This window comes from Coprinopsis cinerea, assembly GCF_000182895.1.
Source record: "Coprinopsis cinerea okayama7#130 chromosome 3 map unlocalized cont3.3, whole genome shotgun sequence".
Lineage (NCBI taxonomy): Eukaryota > Fungi > Basidiomycota > Agaricomycetes > Agaricales > Psathyrellaceae > Coprinopsis > Coprinopsis cinerea.
Window position 1 is genome coordinate 3561157 of NW_003307542.1, and position 23431 is coordinate 3584587.

General features: G+C 51.8%; 8 protein-coding genes and 1 non-coding gene across 9 annotated transcripts; 6 read left to right on the plus strand and 3 right to left on the minus strand.

The window, feature by feature from the left end:
* Nucleotides 1–7: 7 nt before the first annotated feature.
* On the plus strand, nt 8–1795 carry CC1G_14306 (hypothetical protein; the record flags this gene model as incomplete). The annotated part of the gene is made up of 5 exons (XM_002911729.1): nt 8–89; nt 460–745; nt 982–1074; nt 1356–1711; nt 1773–1795. 5 exons carry the CDS (start codon nt 8–10, stop codon nt 1793–1795), a joined length of 840 nt encoding a protein of 279 aa, XP_002911775.1.
* A 177-nt stretch (nt 1796–1972) lies between these two features.
* CC1G_09281 (hypothetical protein) lies at nt 1973–4136 on the plus strand (the record flags this gene model as incomplete). Its single annotated transcript, XM_001830964.2, has 10 exons — nt 1973–2062; nt 2118–2150; nt 2212–2308; nt 2398–2426; nt 3002–3011; nt 3091–3180; nt 3251–3289; nt 3351–3395; nt 3497–3567; nt 3645–4136. The coding sequence occupies 10 exons, from the start codon at nt 1973–1975 to the stop codon at nt 4134–4136; spliced, it is 996 nt and encodes a 331-aa protein (XP_001831016.2).
* Nucleotides 4137–4858: 722 nt separating this feature from the next.
* CC1G_09282 (hypothetical protein) lies at nt 4859–8612 on the minus strand (the record flags this gene model as incomplete). Its single annotated transcript, XM_001830965.1, has 6 exons — nt 4859–6133; nt 6532–6939; nt 7188–7322; nt 7374–7388; nt 7440–7802; nt 7866–8612. The coding sequence occupies 6 exons, from the start codon at nt 8610–8612 to the stop codon at nt 4859–4861; spliced, it is 2943 nt and encodes a 980-aa protein (XP_001831017.1).
* A 465-nt stretch (nt 8613–9077) lies between these two features.
* Nucleotides 9078–9623, minus strand: CC1G_09283 (hypothetical protein; the record flags this gene model as incomplete). The annotated part of the gene is made up of 1 exon (XM_001830966.1): nt 9078–9623. The coding sequence occupies one exon, from the start codon at nt 9621–9623 to the stop codon at nt 9078–9080; it is 546 nt and encodes a 181-aa protein (XP_001831018.1).
* A 1533-nt stretch (nt 9624–11156) lies between these two features.
* On the minus strand, nt 11157–13288 carry CC1G_09284 (hypothetical protein; the record flags this gene model as incomplete). The annotated part of the gene is made up of 14 exons (XM_001830967.2): nt 12908–13288; nt 12804–12836; nt 12642–12738; nt 12545–12573; nt 12462–12492; nt 12285–12394; nt 12153–12207; nt 11987–12082; nt 11862–11900; nt 11737–11781; nt 11652–11678; nt 11519–11591; nt 11260–11408; nt 11157–11200 (listed from the first exon to the last, which is right to left on the minus strand). The coding sequence occupies exons 1-14, from the start codon at nt 12962–12964 to the stop codon at nt 11157–11159; spliced, it is 885 nt and encodes a 294-aa protein (XP_001831019.1). The 5' UTR covers nt 12965–13288.
* An 831-nt stretch (nt 13289–14119) lies between these two features.
* On the plus strand, nt 14120–15610 carry CC1G_09286 (hypothetical protein; the record flags this gene model as incomplete). Its single annotated transcript, XM_001830969.2, has 7 exons — nt 14120–14254; nt 14311–14478; nt 14540–14606; nt 14671–14882; nt 14940–15133; nt 15205–15328; nt 15384–15610. Exons 1-7 carry the CDS (start codon nt 14218–14220, stop codon nt 15608–15610), a joined length of 1029 nt encoding a protein of 342 aa, XP_001831021.2. The 5' UTR covers nt 14120–14217.
* A 187-nt stretch (nt 15611–15797) lies between these two features.
* On the plus strand, nt 15798–15870 carry CC1G_20071. Its single transcript has one exon. It is a non-coding gene; the product is annotated as a tRNA-Met (tRNA).
* Nucleotides 15871–16683: 813 nt separating this feature from the next.
* CC1G_09287 (hypothetical protein) lies at nt 16684–19242 on the plus strand (the record flags this gene model as incomplete). Its single annotated transcript, XM_001830970.2, has 10 exons — nt 16684–17525; nt 17586–17764; nt 17831–17929; nt 17992–18141; nt 18201–18272; nt 18334–18454; nt 18507–18613; nt 18670–18808; nt 18878–19023; nt 19187–19242. 10 exons carry the CDS (start codon nt 16684–16686, stop codon nt 19240–19242), a joined length of 1911 nt encoding a protein of 636 aa, XP_001831022.2.
* Nucleotides 19243–20553: 1311 nt separating this feature from the next.
* Nucleotides 20554–23135, plus strand: CC1G_09288 (monooxygenase; the record flags this gene model as incomplete). The annotated part of the gene is made up of 11 exons (XM_001830971.1): nt 20554–21395; nt 21460–21638; nt 21718–21816; nt 21877–22026; nt 22093–22164; nt 22235–22355; nt 22411–22517; nt 22569–22707; nt 22770–22915; nt 22978–23022; nt 23080–23135. The coding sequence occupies 11 exons, from the start codon at nt 20554–20556 to the stop codon at nt 23133–23135; spliced, it is 1956 nt and encodes a 651-aa protein (XP_001831023.1).
* Nucleotides 23136–23431: the final 296 nt, after the last annotated feature.

Here is a 23431-nt window from a genome sequence, read left to right on the forward strand (position 1 = left end):
AATGTAGATGGAGTCGAGTTGCTTCTCTCGAAGGCTCTGTCTCGAAGCACAGATCTCTTTACCAACAATTCCCATGAAGAGGCATTCCGGTCCGTCGTTTTAAGCCCTTTGAGTATGGCCAACCAAGAACGGAGAGACTAGAACCAAGGCATGCCGGTGCCGGTAGGTTCGGATGTTCCCAGCCGAGAAATTTGAGCTCACTAGCTGAAGCGGGACAGAATGAATGGGCACGCTTTATGCAATTCGCTTCCATCCATTCAGTTGGCCCTTAAGGGACAGGGCTACGGAGGTTGATAGTATTCACAGAATCGTAGGATAGGTTGGAAGAGAGATTGAAAGCAAAAGCGTTTCTGTATATACACATATGTGCCTGTCCTGATGTACCCCCTCGTTGCTTCGCGGTTCAAACACTGCAGTAAGCGTGTTTAAAGTTTGCCCCAAGCTACACACATAATGTAGATCGCCGAAATGAGCGCTCTCGAGAGCTTGATACCCGAAAGCTCGATCGCAATCAGCAGGTGTACGGACACAATCAGTACCAACGTAAGCCTTTGAATTGGCGGTTCCGAGATGGCGTCTTGGTTCTCACAGTTCCTGTCAAGGCTTCAACCCAAGCCTCTCCCCTCATTCGAATTTCCACTCCTTTCATACATGTTGGCACTGTCACGGTTCGTTTGGAAGGTCTGGACCAGGTTGGGGAAAAGAGTCCTTTGGTGGTGGGAGCCCTTGGCTCGGAGGTGACTTGGTGGGCGCATGAATTGAATTCAGTACAGTCAACACCGCAATAAGTGATACCCGCAAAATGTGATAAACCGTGAAAAGTGATAGTTTTTTGGATCCACCGACTTGGTGGGCGGGAAACTGAGGTCGAAATCTGATAACCCGCGAAACGTGATACCTGATACCGAAAAAATCGTCAAATGTGATAAAATCCATGCCCAAATTTGGCAATTTTTGAAGATTTTCTGGCAGTGACTGCAGCAAACAGTGGGTAGCGCACGTACTTCGAACCATAACCCGTATGATTGACTTACAATGGCTCTCTGCACCCTCAAAAGCCCTTCAGAACAGTTGGTAAGGTGTACTCCTTGGATGTGTTTCTTGGCACTGCCGCACACTCAGGCCAATTTATGGATGGAGGGGTCTCAAGGCTTCAGATACGCCGATTTCATACCAAAGAAGGGCTAGAATGAATGAGAATTCCTGTTTTATACACGCCATTGGTCTACAGGTATAGGGATACAAAAGTCCTTCCATATACGGGAACCTGACATATCTGATACACCGTGAAAAGTGATACTTTTTGCTTTCCACCAAGGGGTATCACTTATTGCGGTGTTGACTGTAGTTACTAGTCCCTTAGTTTGTGTGCGTGGTTTGGGCGTTGATGGGGGTGCACGTACGTACAACTTTGGTGGAGCTGTGAGAGAGAATCGAAACCCTGATTCTAAAGGTGCCCCTGAACACCTTAACCCCGCCTTTCGCTTGCGAGAAACCCTTGGGCAGCGAAGTGGTGGGTACATACCCAAGGAAGAAAGAGAGGATCGGAGTACATATCCTTTATCCTTTCGTTTTGTTTGGTTCCGTCCCACCACCATCCCGTATGCCAGCGCCGACAACAACTTGAACGACTTCACTCTGACTGAGCTGGACACTCGCGCGCCTGTTTCGCTGGCTCCTGGATCTTGGGTTGGACTTCTCGTGTCATCTGGTGCGTCAAAGTCGTCTGTCGCGTGGTCTGACTACTGATTGAGGAACTGTCTCGTCATTAGACTCCACGAGCGTCAAACGTTAAACCTGGAGCTTCGAACACATCTGTCACTTGTCACACTTCACGCGCTCCGGGGTGGATAGTCAGTCAGTCTACTTCTGAAGGGCGTTGGACGGCGGATATTGTAGTTGGGAGCTGGAGTTTTGGATTCTGCTCCGGCATTGGAGGTTGGAACTGGCGCTGGCTTTGGAGTCGTAGGGGATGTCAGATGATCGATGGGCCATGTTCTTGGGGGCCTTGAAGGGCTTGAGGGACACAGAGTACGTCTCGTGGGCATGCATCGCGGTCGCAGTACGTATCCTTTCGCGATAATCTGTTGGAGTACGACGTGACGATTTTTTCTTAGATCTATGACTACTTCCTGACGTTTGTGGAGGAGGTAACGTATATGTACCCAAGTCGTTGCTCGGGCGCCTTCAATACCTACCACCCGCTACTAGGTCGAATCGGTATGGAGAAGTCGTTGGTCCATCGGTGTATCGCTCTTCTATTTGAACCGATACCTCGTCTTTGTCGACCAAGCTCTACTCGCGGAATGTACGGTAACACCTCGCTCCGCTCGCTCTGCTTCTACAACCATCCATCGAGAGCGAACCACGGGCTGACGCGCATTTACTGCTTCTTAGGGGCTATCGTGAACGGTATTAGCGTCTCGGTGAGTTCTCTTCCCCAACAAATATACGTCTCAGCGATTTTGATTGATTTCTAATTTTAATCGGTGCGATGTGGGTTTGTTAGGCATGTAAAGCACTGTTTCTGGGTGGGATCTGTGAGTCGTCGGCCTCGCCCTTTGGACCAGTTCTGGAAGAGTGGTATTGTGACGTTAATTGCGAATCTTTCTTTGGGGGTTTGGGTGAACAGGGATACGTGTGATTGGCGGGAATGTCACCTCCAGTACGTGCTTGAACTCTGATTCTTCGACTCTGATTATTCTCCTTTCATCCGCCGCCAACGAGGACTTGAGCTTGAAGAACGGGAGTCTGACTTGGGACTGGCCTTGCAGTTATTATATACCTTCAAACATGCGCTCTATGGGGTAAAGAGAAGAAAATCGTCGTACCGCTTCTCTTCCTCCAGTCGGTGAGTATGGGCTACCTCTCTTGATTCTTAATTTGGAGTAGAGCTCAAGTTATCGTACCACTACCACCACCTACTCCTTGCAATTGGCTGCCGATGGGGTACCAGGCGAAGATAGTGTGTTCATTCATGTTCACGTATCTTCAATGGCAGCATGCCGAATGTAAGTCTTGCTATACTCCTGCTTTCTCAGTTGGGCGCTCGGCGCTACTAACACAAGTCGTTGGGTTTCTACGATCTAGTCAGAACGAACCCGAACGGCCAATGCTTAGTGACTGGCTCAGCGAACTATGTGTTCTACACATACCTCCTCATTTGCATCACTGAATTTAGTGCGTTGTCGATCCTCTTTGCCATGGTGCTAGAAAGGACTCCGTACTCATGGATTCCGTCTTTTGCCAGTTACGATTGGATTCACGATTGCTAAAGCTGGAGAACACAGTACGTCGCCTCCTATTTTCGTAACCCTGGATGTCTAATAGCGAGTAACCGCGAATTCCAGTCAGGAGAGCACGTTCGTCTTGGGTTGTGCAGCTTTATCGGAGTGGTATGTCTTCCACGTCCACTTCCATCGGTTCCTCCCTTTTAAACGTCCTCCCTTTTACGCACTGAATCGCTGACTGGTCCATTTCCTTGGTCGATCTCTAGGAATAATCCACTGCATCGTCATCTTCATCCTCAGCATCAGCAACATGGTTCTTCCTAAACTTGATCTCCAGGTGAGTCTTGAACCTCCTACACTGCAGCCCTCCTACTAGTACTCCCTTTTTCTGACATGATCATCCGAAAATTACAGAACAGAATCTACATAGGAATAATGACCCGCCCTCAACGAGTGATGGAATCCATCCTCTGCAACCGCGTGTTGTTCGTCATCTTCAGGCATCGGCGACGGAGATCTAGATCTCGGCAGCTGGGACATGGACATGGACAGCGCCGGGATGGCGGTAATATCGATGGTGGTGGTGATGATGATGGAGACGAAGGGCAGTGGTACACCGAGACGCCGACGATTGAGGGGGAGTTTTTTACGTTGACGGATGTGAGGACTGGGGGGTGGTGGGTGGAGGATGAGGATGAGGGCGAGCACGAGGGCTGGGTTGGGGGAGGTAGTGGAGGAGGAGAGTGGACAGCAGGGAACAACGATGGGTGCGCGGGCGAATGGAACGATAAAACGCGTCATTTTTCTTCAGACTTGGAGATGACCTCCGTCGGTCAGAGTAAACACGTTAGTTTGCACGACGGGGGAACACCACCACCTTCGTCTTCTAGTCGGACGTTCTCTTAGCGCTAATTAGTTTTCTTTCTATGGTCGTTATACCCTTTCCTTTCTTTGAGCTCGTTATTAGTAGGTTTGTCCTTGACTCATTTATTTTCTCGTTTTTCATTGAAGGGGCTTACATGTAGCATAGTGACGAGGGTAATTAGTGGAAGCCGCGTTTAACGTGTAGCTAGGTTGAATGACGGGACGAACAAATTCATTCTACATTTTAATTTCTTGAGTAGCTAAGTAGTTCACGACCAGGCCTGGCGATGCCAAGATCACGCGACGCGTCTACCCCTATTGGCGCATCCATCCACGGGTTCTTCAGCAGAATCCATACTTTCCAGATTACCATGAAAAAGTGAAATAAATAAAAAAAAAATAGAAATCAAGACGATATGGCGCACGCAAAGGCAGGCGCGACTCGATTGGAGGAAGTAAAATGTGGCCGACCATCAAAGGGAACAGAGACCATTGAAGAATAGATTCAGAATTCCATCGGCAGGGAGGTAGACTTGAATCCGACATCTGATACTCGAGAGAGGTACGCGTCTGAGTCCGGTAAACTCCTTTCAACTCGACCTCTGAGAGCGGTATGAATCCAGCGAAAACAATAAGCACCCCTCTCCCGATGCAAAGCCGAACCATAATACCTCTCCTCTCTACCCAACCCCATACACCATACACCAACCACTCTCTACATTCCGACACAACCCCAAACCAAAACCCCTCTCTACTCTACATTCCTACACAACCCCAAACCAAACCTCCGCACTCCCCCTCCCCAGCCCATCCGCCGGCTCCTCCGAATCCATCCCCTCCCGTCCCCAGAACCCGCGTTTGAACGAGAGACCTTCCGTGTCCCAACCACCTCCTCCTCCTCTTCCTTCCTCGGGGGGCTCGTCAAGGTTAAGGCTGGCTGGGTCGTTCTCATTCTGATTCCAACCTTCTTCATCCCATCCCTCTTGGTCCCACCCTTCTTCGTCCCCATTCCCTCCAGCTTCTCTCTGTCCGTTGTCACTCCTCCCTCGGTGATGCGCTCGTTCGCTCCTTCCTTGATGACGTAACTGCACTCGCTCGCGGCCCTTCGACCCCCCGCGTTCGTAGCCTTTCTGGCGTCCGGGAGGAACGAACCATTCAACTTCGAAATGCTCATCCAACCCGATCAATATCGCGCCCCTATCCTCCTCCTCCTCCCCATCCACCGCCTGATTCATACCAACAGAACCTCTCAACCCGGCATTCCCCCACACGACCGAAACATTAAACACCATCCCCTCGTAATGCGTCAGGACAAGATGCGAGGCGAACGTACGAGGGAAGGGGATCAGGTACGTCGGTGTGTTGTACGTCGGTGTGTTGTACGCCGGTGTGTTGTACGTCGGTGTGTTGTACGCCGGGGTGGTATATTCAGTGTAGCTGACGGAGGGTGAGTGCGTTGAGTGGTTTGCACTGGCGTCGGTGTTGGCCCGGTCGGTTGAGCGGGTCGAACCAAAAGTCTTCGGCGACTCCGAACCTTGTCTGGAGGACCGCGCAAGATATCCAAGAACCCGCCTCGCATCCGCACCACCCAACACACTCCCACAATCAACATACGGGTTCGGGAACGACTCGACATCTTGCCCCGAGGACGCGTGAGCGTGACCGAAAGGAACTTGTCCCTCCCCCTCCTCGTCCACGAAAGCATAGTCCCCATCCCCGTCCTCCTCCTGGGCCCGTCGACCAAACGCAACACCCTCCACTTCCAACGACCCAGGCACCAAACAAGGCGTCAACTCCCCATACGCGGGATGCGAGAACTTGAGCTGGCCAAGTCGGACGAAGGATTCACGAGACAGCTCTCCTCGCGTGGTTGGGTGCTTGGGAGGGGCATGGGATGGCGCTGCTCGCGTGGTTGGTTGGTCCTTGTTGGGAGGACGCGGTAGAGCCTCACGTCGAACTTTATCTTGGTAGTCATTCCACAGTTGTTTGTACCTGTCGATGGTGGGTAGCGGTGTGTGAGCACGGCGACAGATGTAGGACTGTAGAGTAGGACGAGAAATGTGGTAACGAGAGCACCCCGAGAAAGCAAGGAACACAACGAACACAAAAACACGACGAACACAACGAACACAACGAACACAACGAACACAACGAACACAACGAACACAACGAACACAACGAACACAAACGAACAAGCGACGATAACAGTGGGTAATAATGTGATCGTAACATCGAGAATAAGTGGGTAATAGTGTGGTCATAACACCGAGATAAAGACAGGCCAACGAGAAAAGATATCATCAAGGCAGGCCACCGAAAAAGAAAGCCGCAATAAAACGCCGAAAAATGAAAGCCGAAAACGAAAGTCATGAAACGCCGAAAAATGAAAGACGAAAACGAAAATCACGAAACGAAAGGAAAGGAAAGGAAAACATACGCACCTCGCGCTCCAATCAACCTCCCTCAACCCAAACACATCCTCCACGATCCTCCACTTGGCAGCTTCGAGTACGAACCCTCCGTGTTCTCCATCGTTCGAGAGGCTGACGACCGCCAGTCCTCCGCCCGCCAGTCCTCCGTCCGCCAAACCTCCATCCGCCAAGCCTCCATCCGCCAGTCCTCCATCCGCCAAACCTCCACCCGCCAAATCTCCATCCGCCAGTCCTCCGACCGCCAGTCCTTCAGCTCCATCCGCCAGACCGTTGTTGGGGTTCCTCTGGCTCCTCCGCGCCGAAGGAAACCTCGCAACCTGACTCTTAAACCCGGCATTATTCCCCCCGTGCTCGATGATGTCGAGGCCTTGGTAGGTGTAGCGCCATTGAGCGGGGCCGTAGACTTTGGGGCTCTACGTTTTTTTTGTGGAGGGGTGATTCGATGTGGGTTCGGTGTGCGGGGAGAAATATAGGGAAAGGAGGAGGAAGATCGGTGAGTAGTGAAGGTTCGTTGAGTAGGAAAAGGTTGTTGAGTAGTGAAGGATCGTGCGGCAGAGAACGATCGTTGAGTAGAGAAAGATCGAGCACAGAAACATAGAGTAAAGAAACAAGGAAGCGAATCAGCAATAACCAAAAAAAAGAAGGAACGTGAACCACGTACGAATTCAGGAAATTCAGGTGTACCGTGCGTCACCACTCTCCCCGTCGACACGAAATCCAACACCTCTTTGGGTACGACGACGGCGTTGGTGTAGGGATGCCGGCCGTCGTTGAGGAGCATCGCTACCCACGTTGCCTGAGAGAAAAGACAAGGTCAGCACGCAGAACTCAACGCGATAAGAATGACAAAGTTGGGGGGAAACTGAACGACGAATAAAAGGAGACAAAAATCAAAAGGGGAGGAAGGACGCACCATATCCCTAGGCGAACTAATCAACCCCCCAGCACCCGCCCACACCTTCTCCTCCCCAGGCCTAAAAAAGTACGGTACGACGGGTTTCAACACCCCCTTCCGCCCCCTCCTAAAGTCCCGCATATCAGCTAAATGGCCTTCCGCCATCCTATCCCCAAACTCCTCCCCTTTTTGTACGAGTCCGACGTCGAAGAAGGTAGAAGACATGTTGAGAGGAGCGAGTAGTTGCTGGTGGACGTATGATTCGTATGATTGGTTGAGGAGTACTTGAGGGAGGTAGGAGAGTGTTTCGTACATTAGGTTGTTGTATTGCGTGGTTAGGCGGAAGGAGGCGGAGGGGCGGAGCGAGTGGAGGGTTTCGATCTTTACATTAGAAAGGGTGTCAGAAAAGGTGGTTTAGGTTGGGAGATAGAGGGAAGGACGTACTACACCCCGAACACCACCCTCCCTCCTCCCCGTCCCCGAGAAATCATGCCTAGGCAAGCCCGTGCGGTGGAGCAACAAATCCAACACCGTCGCGCCCCTCGTCGTATCCTCGTCCCACATCCTCCACAAATCCTCACCCAGTAGATCAACCATCTTCGTCCCCCAGCCCAGCCTCTTCCCCGTCTTGTTCTGGAATTCGGAGGCGAGGGTGTGGTTGTGGAGGAGCATACCTACAGAGAGGGAGAGGAAGAGTTTGGAGTTGGAGGCGATGGCGAAGAGGGTGTCCGGTGTTACTGGTTTGGGAGGTATGATTGAGGTTTGGGCGGAGCCGAAGGATGCGAATTCGACTTTCCAGCGTGGAAGGCCGTTCGTGGTATTGTTGTCGGAGGGTGAAGGAGGCAGCTTTTGTACAACCGCCACGCCTAGACCTGTCGAATTCCATTCCTCGTTGAGCAACCAGTCGATGTAGGATTTGGATTCGTCGGAGATGAGGGGTGAGGTCGAGTTGCGGGGTGTGTTGCGCGGTCGTCGACGGTGTCTCCTAATTGGTTTACCGCTATCGCTCGCAGTTACCTTTCGACTATCGCTGCTCGCGGTCGTCCTTCCAACTCCATCTCCCCATACCACCCCAGTCCCCGCAAGACCAGTCGTATCCCAATCAAGCTGTATCCCATATCCAATCGATGTACAGTCCGCTATAAGGAGAGACACCAATAATAAGTTTTTCGAAAGCCAGTACTTCTTCATGGTTGGAGGAAGGAATGCATACCGGCTTCACTGGACTCGACGGCGTCCGAGTTCAAGGTGGATAATAAGTTTTGATCGCAAGCATGAGGTGAGCGGGTGTAGACGGCACGGCACGTTAGTCCGGAATCCGGACTGTGTCACGTTTTTTGTCAGGTGACGGACGTGACGCCTATCGGAGATAGGCAGTCCGGTCAATTTGGTTGGATTTTGGCGGGTGGGTCCTTACGATCGTCCACCTCCGCTGTATTTCACTTTTTTATCCTAATACCAATCGATTTCGACCGAATTTTCAACGCTATTAGGATGACATGGGACGCAGAGGGCTAAACAAAAGAGTCTGGGAGGCACAGTAAAAAGAAAGCCGGGAAAGTCATGAAAAACACCCCAAACGGGCGCCAAAAATCAGCACGGTTCCAGGCGACCATCCACAGAAGCCCCAGCACCCAGCGGTCATCTTCGAGCAGATTAAGTCTTAGGATATCTAGAACGACATCTTTCTGCTGCGACACCCGCGATTTCAACACGTAACAGACGGGGCCGGGCTGCTGAACTTGATGCTGAAGGGGTTGAAGCCCGAGTTGAAGCTGGGGTGGAGTCTGGATCTGAGACGAATGACAGGAGCGAAGGAGAGACGACCAGAGTGATCATGCCATTGAAAAGCAATGCTGGGAGTATCATGCAGAAGGTTTTGCCGTATCCAGTCCCAACGTCGATGAGCGCGTCAAATCCTGAGCACAGAGCCATCGTTGCCTTCATCTGGAACTCCCGCGGCACGATATACCCTCCAGAAGCCAAAAAAATGAGCATACACACCTTCAAGCCCCAAAGCATCCATTTATGCGAGAATTCCGACCAAAAACCGGATGCTACCGCGCGTTCTTCCGGGACAACCAATGCGTAGGCGACCTGAGCTTGTTCCGCTGTCGTAAACGACGAAATCGACGTCTTATCTGGTAGCTGCGGTCCAAATTCAATGTGCGTCGTATCGACGGCCTCTTCCTGCATATCCATGTCGATTTTGACGCGTCAATTCGCAGAGATAAATTCAAGACGAAGTGGATTGTGGTGGTACATGGGCAACCCGCGCGATCATAAGGACCGACACGGTAAAATTAAACCAAATTGACCGGTCCCTCTAGCGAGGAAAAGCGGAACGTCCATCACGTGGCAAAAAACGTGACGCCCGAGCTACGAGGGACCGGGCTCCGGTCTAGACCGGTCCCTCTAGCGAGGAAAAGCGGAACGTCCATCACGTGGCAAAAAACGTGACGCCCGAGCTACGAGGGACCGGGCTCCGGTCTAACGGCACGTCATCGGCTTGGGTTTCGCTGAGCGGTGGTCAGTTGGATGCCAAGAGTACGCGACGCGTTTGCCCCTAAAGTACTTGGTATCCCAGCGGTTTCAACCCCACTTCGGCCCCCGACTCAAGTAATATGTATATTGTCTTCTCAAATCGTGCGTATCGGCCATACGTCAGTGTCTTGTTGTTGCGCTTGAAGACCTCGGTTGAGCGCTTAACACGGTCACCCCCAGGCGCTAACTTGGAAGCGGCGGTGAACGCTCAGCGCTTAGTTCATGATCAGAACTCACAAAGACCAACTTGATGCTACTACTAGTAGACACCTTACAACTTGATCCTAGACGCCTCACAGAACTAATTCCAACTTCCCTCCACAGACCCATTCCCAATCCAAGAAACTCGACGATTATCATAAGAATACAATATGTGCGAGTACGGGATCGACACATACAACTTGAAAGGCTCTAGCCCTTGTACTAGTAGTAGTAATACAAATAGGGAAGGACAGGGGTAACCCCCGGGTAGCCGGACACCTACCCTTACCCCCACCCCCCAAAACCCCTACCCCTGACTGAGGGGTAGGGGTAGTACCCTTACCCCCAACCCTGGGGGTTTTGATCAAGGGTTTTAATCATTTTGGCACTAACAATTACTTACAGTTGTCTATATGTATATTTTTATGTGTTTTATTGCACATACAGCAGTTATTTAGTAGAAAATATACATAGATGCTGAAATAAATGGGTTTTGATTGATTTTTATCAAAACCCTTACCCCCGACCGGGGGTAGGGGTTTGGCCAAGGGTAGCTCGGAGACCTATCCCTTACCCCTACCCCCGCTCTACCCTTGGCCTCTACCCCGGGGGTTTTAAAACCCCCTTGACCATCCCTAAATACAAACGAAGGTGGTAGTAGTTGGGTAGGGAGTGCCAGTGAATCACCCGTTCACCGTTCAGGGAAGCCAGTTGCCTCTAGATCTACTACTACAGTGCGAGCCGAGACGCTGACACTGACACCGACCCCGCTCTTCGACATCATGGCCTTCCACAACGGGGCTCGTCGTCGTCGTGGTGGTCATCGTCACTGAAGCACCGTTATTACAACTACCAGTAAACGTCCGCTCCCTCCCCGCTATAGCCATTTTCTCATTCTCTTCCTCCTCGGTCAAGTGGTAACACTCCTGCTCGGGATGATGATGATGGTGATGCACAACACACCCATGGTGGCCACAGTACTGGGTTAAGTTAGCCGGCGGGATAGTGCTCATCACGACGCTCGTAAAAACATTCTGGCCAGACCCAGACAGGTCAGTGAAGATATCACTATCCTCTCCCGCATGATGCTCACGGTGGTGTCCAGCAGCACCGCTTTTGGACTCGTAGTACCGGCTGAGGCCCAGGCGTCGTGGGACGCGGTAGGCGGACGCGCGTTTGCGGTATTGGAAGATGATGAACATGAGGCGGTTGCAGAGGATTGATTCCATTAGGCGTTGGGGGCTTTTAGTAGTTAGAGGTCGTGAGAGGTCGTGGTGGTGGCGGTGGAGGAGGGAGGGAGGGAGGGAGGTTAGGTTAGTTGGGGTGTTGGAGAGGATGAGAGGCGGACGTACCGGGTCATGAGACCGGCGTAGATTGGGCTGGGGAGGGGTACTTCGGGGATGATGATGTTCACGAGGCTGAACACTGTATGTAGTGTGGTCGTAAGCGAGGGAACGCGGACGAGGACGAGAAAGTCCAACGTACAGAAGATAATAATACAATACACAATGCCTAAAGAACAAACCGATCAGCGCTCACGTTAGGTTCCACGAAGGAGGTAATAGCGTACCGTTGCGATACAGTTGAGAAACCCAAGAAGAATTCGAGTTTCGAACTGGAAAAAACAAGGATCAGGATCAGGAAACCTCGGAAACCTTCAACGCAGACTCTGATATCGGCCGGGGAAGCACGTACGATGTTGGAAAGCTTTAATGAGCGTGAATGTGATAGTGACTTCGGGCATCCAGGAGTCAGTGTTTTAACTTCCAAGGCAAAGGAAAAGGAAAAGGAAAAGGAAAAGGAGGAAGACAGACACTCACTAGCTTCGACGATACAACCGGTAAGATAGCCCCAGCGGGCATAGTTATAGGGTGTGAAAACAGCACAGTGTCCACCGAGTTCGGGGACAACTGGGTCTAAAAAAGTAGAGTCGAAAAAAAGTGAATTGGCTGGTCACATTTAATCGCCCGATTGGAAAAGACATACAAAGGGCATCAGACCACTGGAGGTGGACGAGGACGACTGATACAACAACTCTCGCCTATATATCATTGCCGCAGTTGTCAGTTATGGGTACACCGTGCGGGTAGGCGGATATCTTAGGGAGAAGTAACTTACAGCCTGGAGAGTACCTAGGAAGATCACGAGGAGGCGGGGGCTACCCCAGATGGCACATGTCTGGAGGAAGATGATGTGAGACCTGAAATTCGCGCCGATGACCATCATCCCTAGGGAGGCGAGTCAGAAGATAAGAAGATAACGGGAAGGGGACCTTGGCGGTAGACAGAAGCTTACAGAGTCCAGCTTTGAATAACCTCTCGCAGAGCTGTATGAATGGTTAAGTCTGTTAAGCGCTGGGGAGGAAAAGCCCGACATACCGCGTCGCTTTTGAAGGTTATCATTCCAACTGTTCCAAAAGGGAGAGAAGTTGATGGTCAGTTTGTAAGAATGAGGGAGTAGGAAGAAAGGACTGACAGTGCGTAAGGATGGTTTGGTCGAAGAATGGTAGGTATCGGTTAACGAAGAAGAGAGGGAGTCCTATGGACCACGGGCTCTTCCAAACGTATTCCACCTAACACGATAATAGAATTGAGATACGAGTTCACTTCGCGCCTGTGGTGTGGATCAAAGACATACTTCGTAAGGTAGCGTACAGAAATAGTCGTGTATCTAGGAGTCAGGCCCAAACGTTAGCAAAGTGAACAGGAGAAAACGAAGTTCATGGACCAATAAGGGCTTACCAGAATCGTCACGCATGATATCGCGATACCATTGAACGCGAAGAATTCTTGTAGCATCCCCCAAGATGGTCCAGCTCGATTGAATTAGAGTAGAGAACGGATGATGGAAGGAATTGGATGATAGAGTTTGGGGTACGAATAGTAGAATGGCAAAGGCAAAGTTGAAAGCGTTGCCGGCCGAGTTCAGGTTAAAGTATATCTCCGACTCTTCCTTCTTCCTCGATTGAGTCTCTATATGTATCCTTGTTAATCCTTTCTATCTTCGACAGAACACGGCTCCGAAAGCGAGGCGACAGCGACAGTCCTGGTGCCGAAGAGAGTTGGCTTGAGCATGCAGGCGCTCTCGAAGGGACTGACGAAAGGTTGTCGGTGGCGGGGGAGGGGGACGGGGGGGGGAACCTGGGGAAGGAAAAGGACGGGGTGAGAGAGCAAAAATCGGGGCAGATGAAGAAGGAGAGGCGAGAAGGCCCAGGCATGGTGGTTAGAAGACCAAAGGACTATGAAACCTCTCTATGTACAAGTCCCGCGAATCTCACCCCCATTCGTTCACCATGTCTCTTGCCAAAAGGATTCTTCGGGGATATCGTTGGGAGTTTTGGATGGGAAAAGATAGAAAGACGCGCTCCGGATGATGGACCCTGAGAAAGCGCCTGAGATTTTACTTAGTGGTGTTTCTCGTTGCTTCGTTCGGTCAGAGCCCCACCTGCTGAGAACACTGGATGGTGAGATGTCGCAGACCAGTACTACTGACGTTGGCTACTGTATTTATGGATAAATTGTTGTCTTCCTATGCTCAAAGGTCATCTGTCGTCCATGTCGAGGTGTACCACGGTCCACTCGAAATGGGAGGGCAATATTTGATTCCGTGCCTTGGCGAGGCCGGCTATTTGGAAACTATATTGGTCGGGTTTTCCCGACGGCTAACCTCCTTTGATCCCCCGCCGATGTCCGGCAGCTGGCCGGCAGCGAATAAGGAGCGAATCAATGTGTGCGGTTCGCTTAAATTTAGGTAAAATCTGCAGGCGCGATCAGCGCACTTTACTGAACCTGGAAACAATCGCTCACACCCTCTCACACCATTTGTGCCACTCACCCAGGCTACCCCGCACCTTATCACCGGCTTCTCAACTTCTTTGCGTTACGGGAAATGAAGCAAGTGGTAAAACAAAAACTCTATCGATTACCACATTGTCATAATCCCGGGAACATCGTCCCTCTTCTTTTCCTTTCGTTTCATCCTTCCTCGCCGCGTCTTCCTACTCCCTGCCCTCCTCCCTCGAGGTGATGCTGCGCTCGAACTGTAGTTCACCATGCCGAGGTATTTAGGCATCGCCCTCCCACCACTGAGTCAGTAATCGTCCTTTGAATTCGAGGAAGACTGTACTTACATTTTGTGCGACTAGTTGGGCTTACGATTGGCCATTTCTTGGCTTGTGCCTCGACTGTCGTCCGTCTGGTGCATCGGGCTCGCCGCCGACAAATATGGTGGGACGACGCTTGGGCGGGGGTTGCCCTCTTCTTCACCTTATTCTCGCTGGCCGTCTGGTATACCATCACCTTTAACACCAAGAGTGAGTGTGAACGAACCAAAGTTACACGACGGGATTCATGTCTGACGTGCTCTCTTTCTAGTGCTTTCCAGGTCCGCAACTTCGTTCCTTGCTTGGGCAAACTTCTTCACGCAGCCCGCTGTCATTTGGTGAGTATTTTTCTGCAGTTCAGGTTTTGGCCCCAGGGCTGACGGTTACGGCTACTGCGCATAGGGCGTCCCGATTATCGATTCAAGCGACTGTCATACGATTCCTTCCACCTGGCCGCAACAGAACTGTCTCCCGACACGCTTTCGGCGCTCTTGCCTTCATGTGGGTTGCCACCACCGTCTCCAAGGTGTTCTACTGCGGTTACCCGATTCCATTGTACCCCGTGCATCCGTATTGCTACTTCGAGGTGTCGGTTACGGTCATCAGCGTCGTCCGTAAGTCCTACTTTCAATCGTTGTGCACGCCGTGCGAGGGTCTCATCTCTATTGCAGTCAATTGTCTCGCCACAATATGGCTGATTGGGTGGCCAGCCTACGTTCTTCTGAAGATGAACCTTTCAAAACCACATCGACGGCTCTTCATCGTCTGCTTCTCCTCCGCTTGGGTCCTACTTGCAATCGTTATCTGGCAAGGTTTTAACGTAATAAAATACGACATTCGGATTCAAATAAGTGGCCATCTGGAGGTGCGTACTTCCTACATCTACCACTGCTGCTCAATTTCTGCTCAACTCCGGAACTGACGCCCTTGGTATAGATTATGGTGTCCCTTGTGACATGCAATCTCCTAGTCTTGGCGACATACATTTACCGCATCCTCCGCAACTCTGACGAAGAAGACTCCGACGATTCTTCCGAGAGCGCTTCTTCAAAGGGAGAAGGTCGGGTGAAACGTTTATTCGAAGCTTCGATTGCGATGCTGATATGATTACGCAGATACTACAAGTGGAAACCCGGATCGCACTACGCGAGAGATGTCCCAATTTGAGACTACCATAGGTCCTCTGACCACCGTCCATACGAGTGGGGACGAGTTTTCGTGCGGATACTCGTCGCTGAACGGCTATTCTGATACATCGAGTAGTCAGCGTGATATTCGCACATTTCCCACCACCACACATGATACTTGCGTCAGTAGTGATACGCAACGGACACGCCCATAGGTACGACTCGTAGACTTGCTCTGTTATGCCCATTGTTTTCGGTACTGTGTATGTGTATAATTACTAGTTATGCATCCGCTTCCCTGAACCTCTGTTGTGGTTTGAGATATCGGCGACGCGTTCTCGTTGACCAGTTAGGAGGGATGACGGCATCCATCGAGTTTGCTGCGTAATCATATACATCAAGAGCAACATAGCTCAGGTGGTAGAGCGCGGGGCTCATAACCCCGAGGTCACTCGATCGAGACGAGTTGTTGCTATTATTTTCCACCATCCACCGTTTGTTTTGGGGAAGCCTATTCTTTTTGTTGCCTGTTTCAGATCAATGCGCATGACTATATCTGATATGATCTCCTCCACGAAGATGCACCAGCGAATTTGAAATTGTGCCAGTTTTTGCTTCAACCCAATCGCTCTGACGGAGACGCCTATTCGTAAATCGTCTCTTGGAAATGACCTTGTCATTCTCAGGTGGTGTGGGGCGGCCCCCCTCGCATTCGACATTCGACGTTTGTTGGCACGTGGATACTGCTCACCTGGTACAACGAAGCGAGCACCACAGCGACGATCGCGGAGGAGAAGAATGCAGCTACCAAATTGAAGAGGTCATATGAGTGGCTGACCTTTGCGCACCAAATAAGCAGTTAGAGTCCGGCTTGGAGGTAACCGACAGGAAACAATTAGGAGCGTCGTCGCATACTCACGTACACCTCCAATTGGCTCAAGCTTCCTTGCAATTCAGGCCCAATGCACTTCAAAAGACTCGTAGGCGACGTTCACGACGTACGAGAGCAGAAAAAATGCGGTCCCAACATTCTATACCCACCCTCCTTCGTCTACGGCTCAGTCAATGACCGGAAGGTGTACCTGATAGGGGCGTATTTGGGATAGTGGTGACAGAGGAGAAAGCCGGTCCCGTCGAGTAAACGCCATTGTCAAAGCAGAGATGAACATTGGCGATAGGAGGACATATCTGGGCTTATATATCAAGGACGAGGTTCCACCATCCATCGATTAACGCTCCCCCCGTCTCTTAACCCCACCTTACCCCAACGTTCTGCCCATCGATCATCATGACATTCCCTCCCATCCCCAACAACACTCTCCCAGCACTCTCCCTCGTCAAGTCCACTCTTCCAGCCAACCTCGACCCTGCCTCGGTCGATGCCAAAGCCATCGCGCAAGGATGGCTCGCCGCATTCCGACAAGTGGTGTCTGAGCAGCCCAGCCCCGACGCCGTCGTCTCTCTCTTCGTCCCCGCCAGCTCTGGTGCTCAGGTGTGGTGGCGCGACATGCTCGCCTTGACCTGGGACTTCCGCACCTTTGTCGGTGCCGACGCCATCCGCCAGTTCGCCACCGATCGACTTTCAGGCTCTGCAGCGCAGGAGCTTAACCTTCACGACATCCAGCTCGTCGAGACTGCTTCGGACATCACCCTCCCACCCGTCTACACCCCTGCCTCCCCCGATCTCGTGTGGATCCAGTTCTTCATCACCTTCAAGACCGCTGTTGGCCACGGCTCTGGTATTATCAGGATCGTGCCCGTCGGTGTTTCCGATCTCCCGAGCTTCCAGGATTCGAAGAACTGGAAGGCACATATCATCTACACCAACCTCGAAGGTCTCCTCGACCACCCCGAGCGGATTGGCGCGCTGCGCGATCCCAGACCCAACCACGGTCTCTGGGCAGGCGCTCGTCAAAAGGAGGTGGAGTGCGAGGGTGAGAAGGGCAAGCCCACTGTGCTCATCGTCGGTGGTGGCCAGAGTGGGTTGGAGATTGCAGCTCGCTTGAAGGTGCTCGGTGTCAAGTCCCTCATCATTGAGCAGAACGAGCGGGTTGGTGACAACTGGAGGAATCGATATGATGCTCTCTGCTTGCACGACCCGGTGTGGTATGATCACATGCCCTACCTTCCGTGAGTTTCTCTCCTCCTGCTCGGCTTTGTTCGTTGATCGTTGACGGTGTTTCGTTTTAGTTTCCCTCCCAACTGGCCCGTCTATTCGCCCTCCGTCAAGCTTGCCAACTGGCTTGAGCACTATGCCGAGATAATGGAGCTCAACATCTGGCTCTCCTCGACCGTCCAGTCCGTCAAGCAAGACCCTGAGACTGGGAAATGGGACTTTACCATCTTGAGGAAGGTGAAAGGCCCTGATGGTGAGTAAAATCGGCATACTTTCCCTTCATCTCGGTTATAGACCCACCTGACACTCCATTCCTCAGGTACTGTGAAGGAACAAGTCCGAGAGTTCAAGGCGATCCATCACCTCGTCATGGCGTCGGGCCTTGGGAGTGGCGTCCCAGAAATTCCTTCCATCCCTGGTAAGTATTCTTGTTTTGTGGCTGACTTCGCGTAGCACGTACTGACATGGGAATCTCATTAGGCCAGGACAAGTTCAGGAACAACGGTGGAATCATCCTCCACTCGACGGAGCACAAGCGTGCGGCCGACCACCAGGGAAAGAAGGTCGTCGTCGTCGGCGCCTGTACCAGCGCCCACGATATCTGCGCAGATTACTATCACAACGGGGTCGGTAAGTAGAGTTTTTAGCATTTTGTTGTGAATAATGAGTCTCACGCGGGGTGGCTTTAGACGTTACCATGTTCCAGCGCTCGTCGACTTACATCATGTCTGTGGAGAATGGGTGGAAGGTTATGTTCGAAGGTGGGTTCGGGATGTGTCATGATAGCCAATTAGGTGCTGACAAGGTGTGGGACTTGTCTAGGCGTCTACGATGAGAACTCGCCTCCTGTGGATGTCGCTGACCGCCTTACCGCCTCCTTCCCTCATTGGGCGTCTATCCCCTTGAACCAAGGCAAGGTCAAGCAGGTCGCTGCCCTTGACAAGTGAGTAATTCGTATCGCCATTCTCCTCCCAGACACTAACTTCAGCGTGTAGACCGATCCTCGACGCTCTGCACAAGGTCGGATTCCGCACCAACCTCGGTTACCAGGACTCTGGTTTCGCGTTGCTGGCTTGGGGTCGAGCCGGAGGCTACTACCTCGGTATGTCATCCAAGCTTTTCATCATGATCCTGCATGTTGTTAATCCAGCTGCTTAGACACCGGCGCGTCTGGCCTTATCGCTGAGGGCAAGATCAAGCTCAAGAACGACTCCCAAATCAAAGAGTTCACTGAGCGCGGTCTTCGATTCGAGGATGGCTCCGAGCTCCAGGCCGATGTCGTCCTCTTTGCTACCGGGTACGTTGATTATTTCGTCTTACCCCATCCCGTGCAAACGCTTTCATTGACGCGATTCCTCTCGCGTAGACTTGGCGACCCCTTGAAGCGCGTTGGCCGACTCCTCGGTGAGGACTTGGCGAAGCAGTGCACAGGCCTTTGGGGCTTCAATCAGGAGGGTGAGATTTTGGGTGCGTGGAGGGACATGGGTATCAAGAGGTTCTGGTACATGATTGGTACGTCTTTCTTCCCTGTGGTCGCCTGGTTCTTGCTCACAGACTTTGCTACGTGTCCAGGTAACCTAGCTCTGTGCCGCTTCCATTCCAAGCACGTCGCTTTGCGTAAGTCCATTTGCGAGTATCGTGGTGCTGGTATCGATGCTGACTTGGTGTCGAACAGAAATCAAGGCTCAGGAAGAGGGTTTGTTGGGCAAGCGGTACTCTGCGAGTGCTTGAACGCTATGGTAGCTTTGGGAATAGGAGAAATGAACTTTGGATCTGTAGAAATTTTGACATTTTGTATTTCTAGCATTCACAATCACACGCTGGTTTCGTTGTTCAAAGTTGAGTTGAAGTGCCTATTCCGCTTGACTCAACTCTCTGCCGCGCGAGATCGTGTTAGGAAGTCGCCATGTTGATATCGATCGAGTGTCCGAAGTTCCGCACTGTACTGCTAAAAGAGCGATGCATACAAGGGACGTAAGGTACTCGGTCGGCGAAATTACAGTGGTATATGCGAGTATATACTACTAGAGTGGGGTGGAATTTGGAATAGAAATGGGAATCCCTGTTGGGCGTCGACATCCTCGAATTGCAATAAATGCTTGAAGGCAAGATGGTGCGGGATGATATGAATGGGATCGCCCCATCGATGCCACTCTTTTGCGAAATCATCTCGTTACTCCCACTCTTTTGATTTCCTTTGTCGAAACCCACTCTCCTTTGATCTCATCCCACTTCCCGTTCCAATCCCACTCCACCAAAGCTGACATCGCCCTTGTCGGACGGCAGGACATACGCGCGTCTCCTCGGCTACGTGTATTGGCCATCCTGGGCCAAATGTGACTAGGCCTATGGTCATGACTAAGTGTGGGGGTTGAGCTTGATACCTCGCACTGCGGCAACTTCGCACTTCGACTGCGTGGACAGTGCTCACCTGGTACAGCAGAGCCAAAACCAAGCGCCAAAATGCAGCCACGAAGTGCAAGAGACACTTTTCGCCAAATGAGCAGGGAGAGTCGAGTGTAGAGGTAAGCAAAACGCAACGATTGAGGGCTTTCACATCCTTACACTTTCTCAGACCACCTCAACTTGGACCCAATTTACCGTCAAAGGACTCTCAGGCAAAGCTCACGAGACATGAAAATGAGGAAATCCCGGCCATGATGCCTCAGCTTGATATCTGGCATGTCTTTCGTCTACAGCTTAGTCAACGACCTGGAGGTATGTCGGATGGAGGGTTTACGGGATAGCGGTGGCAAAGGAGAAAGCCCAGTCCTGATTCCTGAGCTCTGGTATCTCGCACGCCTTTCAGCTACAGCTTAGTCAATGACCTGCGGGTATGTCGTACAGGGACCTTTACGAATAACGCTGACAGAGGAGAAAGTTGGTGCCGTCAAACAAACGCCATCGTCCAAGCCGCAATGAACGTTGGCCATGGAATCCAACTGCGCTGGTATAAAAAGGAAGGGTTTGCCATCCAACGACTACTAACTGTCACCACTTCTCTTAAACACACCCACCCCAACGTTCTGCTCATCGACCATCATGTCATTCCCTCCCATCCCCAACAACACCCTCCCAGCACTCTCCCTCGTCAAGTCCACCCTCCCAGCCAACCTCGACCCCGCCTCTGTCGATGCCAAAGCCATCGCGCAAGGATGGCTCGCGGCATTCCGACAAGTGGTGTCTGAGCAGCCCAGCCCCGACGCCGTCATCTCTCTCTTCGTCCCCGCCAGCTCTGGTGCTCAGGTGTGGTGGCGCGACATGCTCGCCTTGACCTGGGACTTCCGCACCTTTGTCGGTGCCGACGCCATCCGCCAGTTCGCCACCGATCGACTCTCAGGCTCTGCTGCGCAGGAGCTTAAGCTTCACGACATCCAGCTCGTCGAAACCCCTTCGGACATCACCCTCCCACCCGTCTACACCCCTGCCTCCCCCGATCTCGTGTGGATCCAGTTCTTCATCACGTTCAAGACCGCTGTGGGTCACGGTTCTGGTATTATCAGGATCGTGCCCGTCGGTGTTTCCGATCTCCCGAGCTTCCAGGATTCGAAGAACTGGAAGGCACATATCATCTACACCAACCTCGAAGGTCTGCTCGATCACCCCGAGCGGATTGGCGCGCTGCGCGATCCCAGACCCAACCACGGTCTCTGGGCAGGCGCGCGTCAAAAGGAGGTGGAGTGCGAGGGTGAGAAGGGCAAGCCCACTGTGCTCATCGTCGGTGGTGGCCAGAGTGGGTTGGAGATTGCAGCTCGCTTGAAGGTGCTCGGTGTCAAGTCCCTCATCATTGAGCAGAACGAGCGGGTTGGTGACAACTGGAGGAATCGATATGATGCTCTCTGCTTGCACGACCCGGTGTGGTATGATCACATGCCCTACCTTCCGTGAGTTTCTCTCCTCCTGCTCGGCTTTGTTCGTTGATCGTTGACGGTACCTGTTTCATATTAGTTTCCCTCCTAACTGGCCAATCTATTCTCCTTCAGTCAAACTTGCCAATTGGCTTGAACACTACGCCGAGATCATGGAGCTTAACGTCTGGCTTTCGTCCACAATTCAGTCCATCAAGCAAGACCCTGAGACTGGGAAGTGGGACGTTACTGTCTTGAGGAAGGTCAAAGGCCCCGATAGTGAGTAAATTTAGTGCGGTTCTCCTGCACTCAGTCGGCACGGTCTCACCTGGAACCTACCGTGACTTGTGTTCTTCAGGTGCTGTGAAGGAAGAGGCCCGAGAATTTGAAGCGATTCATCACCTGGTTATGGCGACTGGTCAGGGAAGTGGCGTGCCAGAAATCCCTTCTATCCCTGGTATGTGTGACATTCCTGTGGGGGTTTCGATTTGCTGACACAGGAGTACTAAACAACTAGGCGAAGACAGGTTCAAGAGGAACGATGGAACTGTCCTCCACTCGACAGAGCACAAGCGCGCAGCCGACCACCGGGGAAAGAAGGTCATCGTCGTCGGCGCTTGTACTAGCGCTCACGACATCTGTGCAGATTATTATCACAACGGGGTCGGTAAGTACATCGCTTTTTAGCGTTTTGGCTCATGAGGAGTGGTGGTCTTACGCGAAGTGGCTGCAGACGTTACCATGTTCCAGCGCTCGTCGACTTACATCATGTCTGTGGACGCTGGGTGGAAAGGGCTTTTCGAAGGTGGGTTGATTGTACAGCATTTTATGTGCCATTGTGAGTACAGTGTGGATACTGACGAAGCGATATTCAGGCGTTTACGATGAGAACTCACCTCCTGTGGATGTCGCTGACCGCCTTACTGCCTCGTTCCCTCATTGGGCATCTATTCCCTTGAACCAGGACAAGGTCAAATACGTTGCGGAGCTGGACAAGTGAGTACTACATTCCTTAGGCCAGCTTTAATCGCAAACCAAAATGACCGTGCAGGCCTATCCTCGACGCCCTACACAAGGTCGGTTTCCGAACCAACCTCGGTTACCAGGACTCTGGTGTCGCACTTTTGGCCTGGGGTCGAGGAGGAGGCTACTACCTCGGTGAGTCTTACCCAAACCTTTTCTCCTACATATCAAACTAATGTCACTCAGATACCGGCGCTTCTGGCCTGATTGCCGAGGGGAAGATTAAGCTCAAGAACGACTCCCAAATCAAGGAGTTCACCGAGCGCGGTCTTCGTTTCGAGGACGGTTCCGAGCTCCAGGCCGATGTGGTCCTCTTTGCTACTGGGTAGGTCTATATTCCCGTATCCTGCCCCCACTTTCATGACGCAATTTCCTTTTGTTATGTAGATATGGTGACCCGATGAAGCGCATTAGTCGACTCCTTGGTGAGGATTTGGCAAAGGAATGCACTGGACTTTGGGGTTTCAATCAGGAGGGCGAGATTTTAGGCGCGTGGAGGGACTTGGGTATCAAAAGATTCTGGTATATGATTGGTAAGTCTTTCCTTAGGTTGGTGCAGCGGTTTTCTTATTTGCTTTTCCGCCTCCGTGTCTAGGTAATCTCGCTCTGTGCCGTTTCCATTCCAAACACCTTGCTTTACGTAAGTTCTTTTGCGAGGATCCTGGTGTTAGATTGATACTGACCTCGCGTCGAACAGAAATCAAGGCCCAGGAAGAGGGACTGTTTGGCAAGCGATACTCAGCCACCTCTTGAACGGCGCGATTGACTGGTGAATAGCTAAAGTGAATTTCGTGTGTCTGCAGAGCTGTTAGTATCATAGTAATCGACTATGTAGTATGCCAATGCAAAATGTTATATGGATCTCCTTTTGCTTCTTGAACTTGCTAGTGCGAGGGGTTAGGGCTCTATCGAGGATGTGTGTGATCCTCTACCGCCCTTCCAGCATCGAGGGGAAGAATCCGAATCGGACGCTACACTCATGTATTACGTACGCCATAAATACATTGTGACGAAACGGCGACCGACTTTCCTTATGTTGTTCTTCCCCA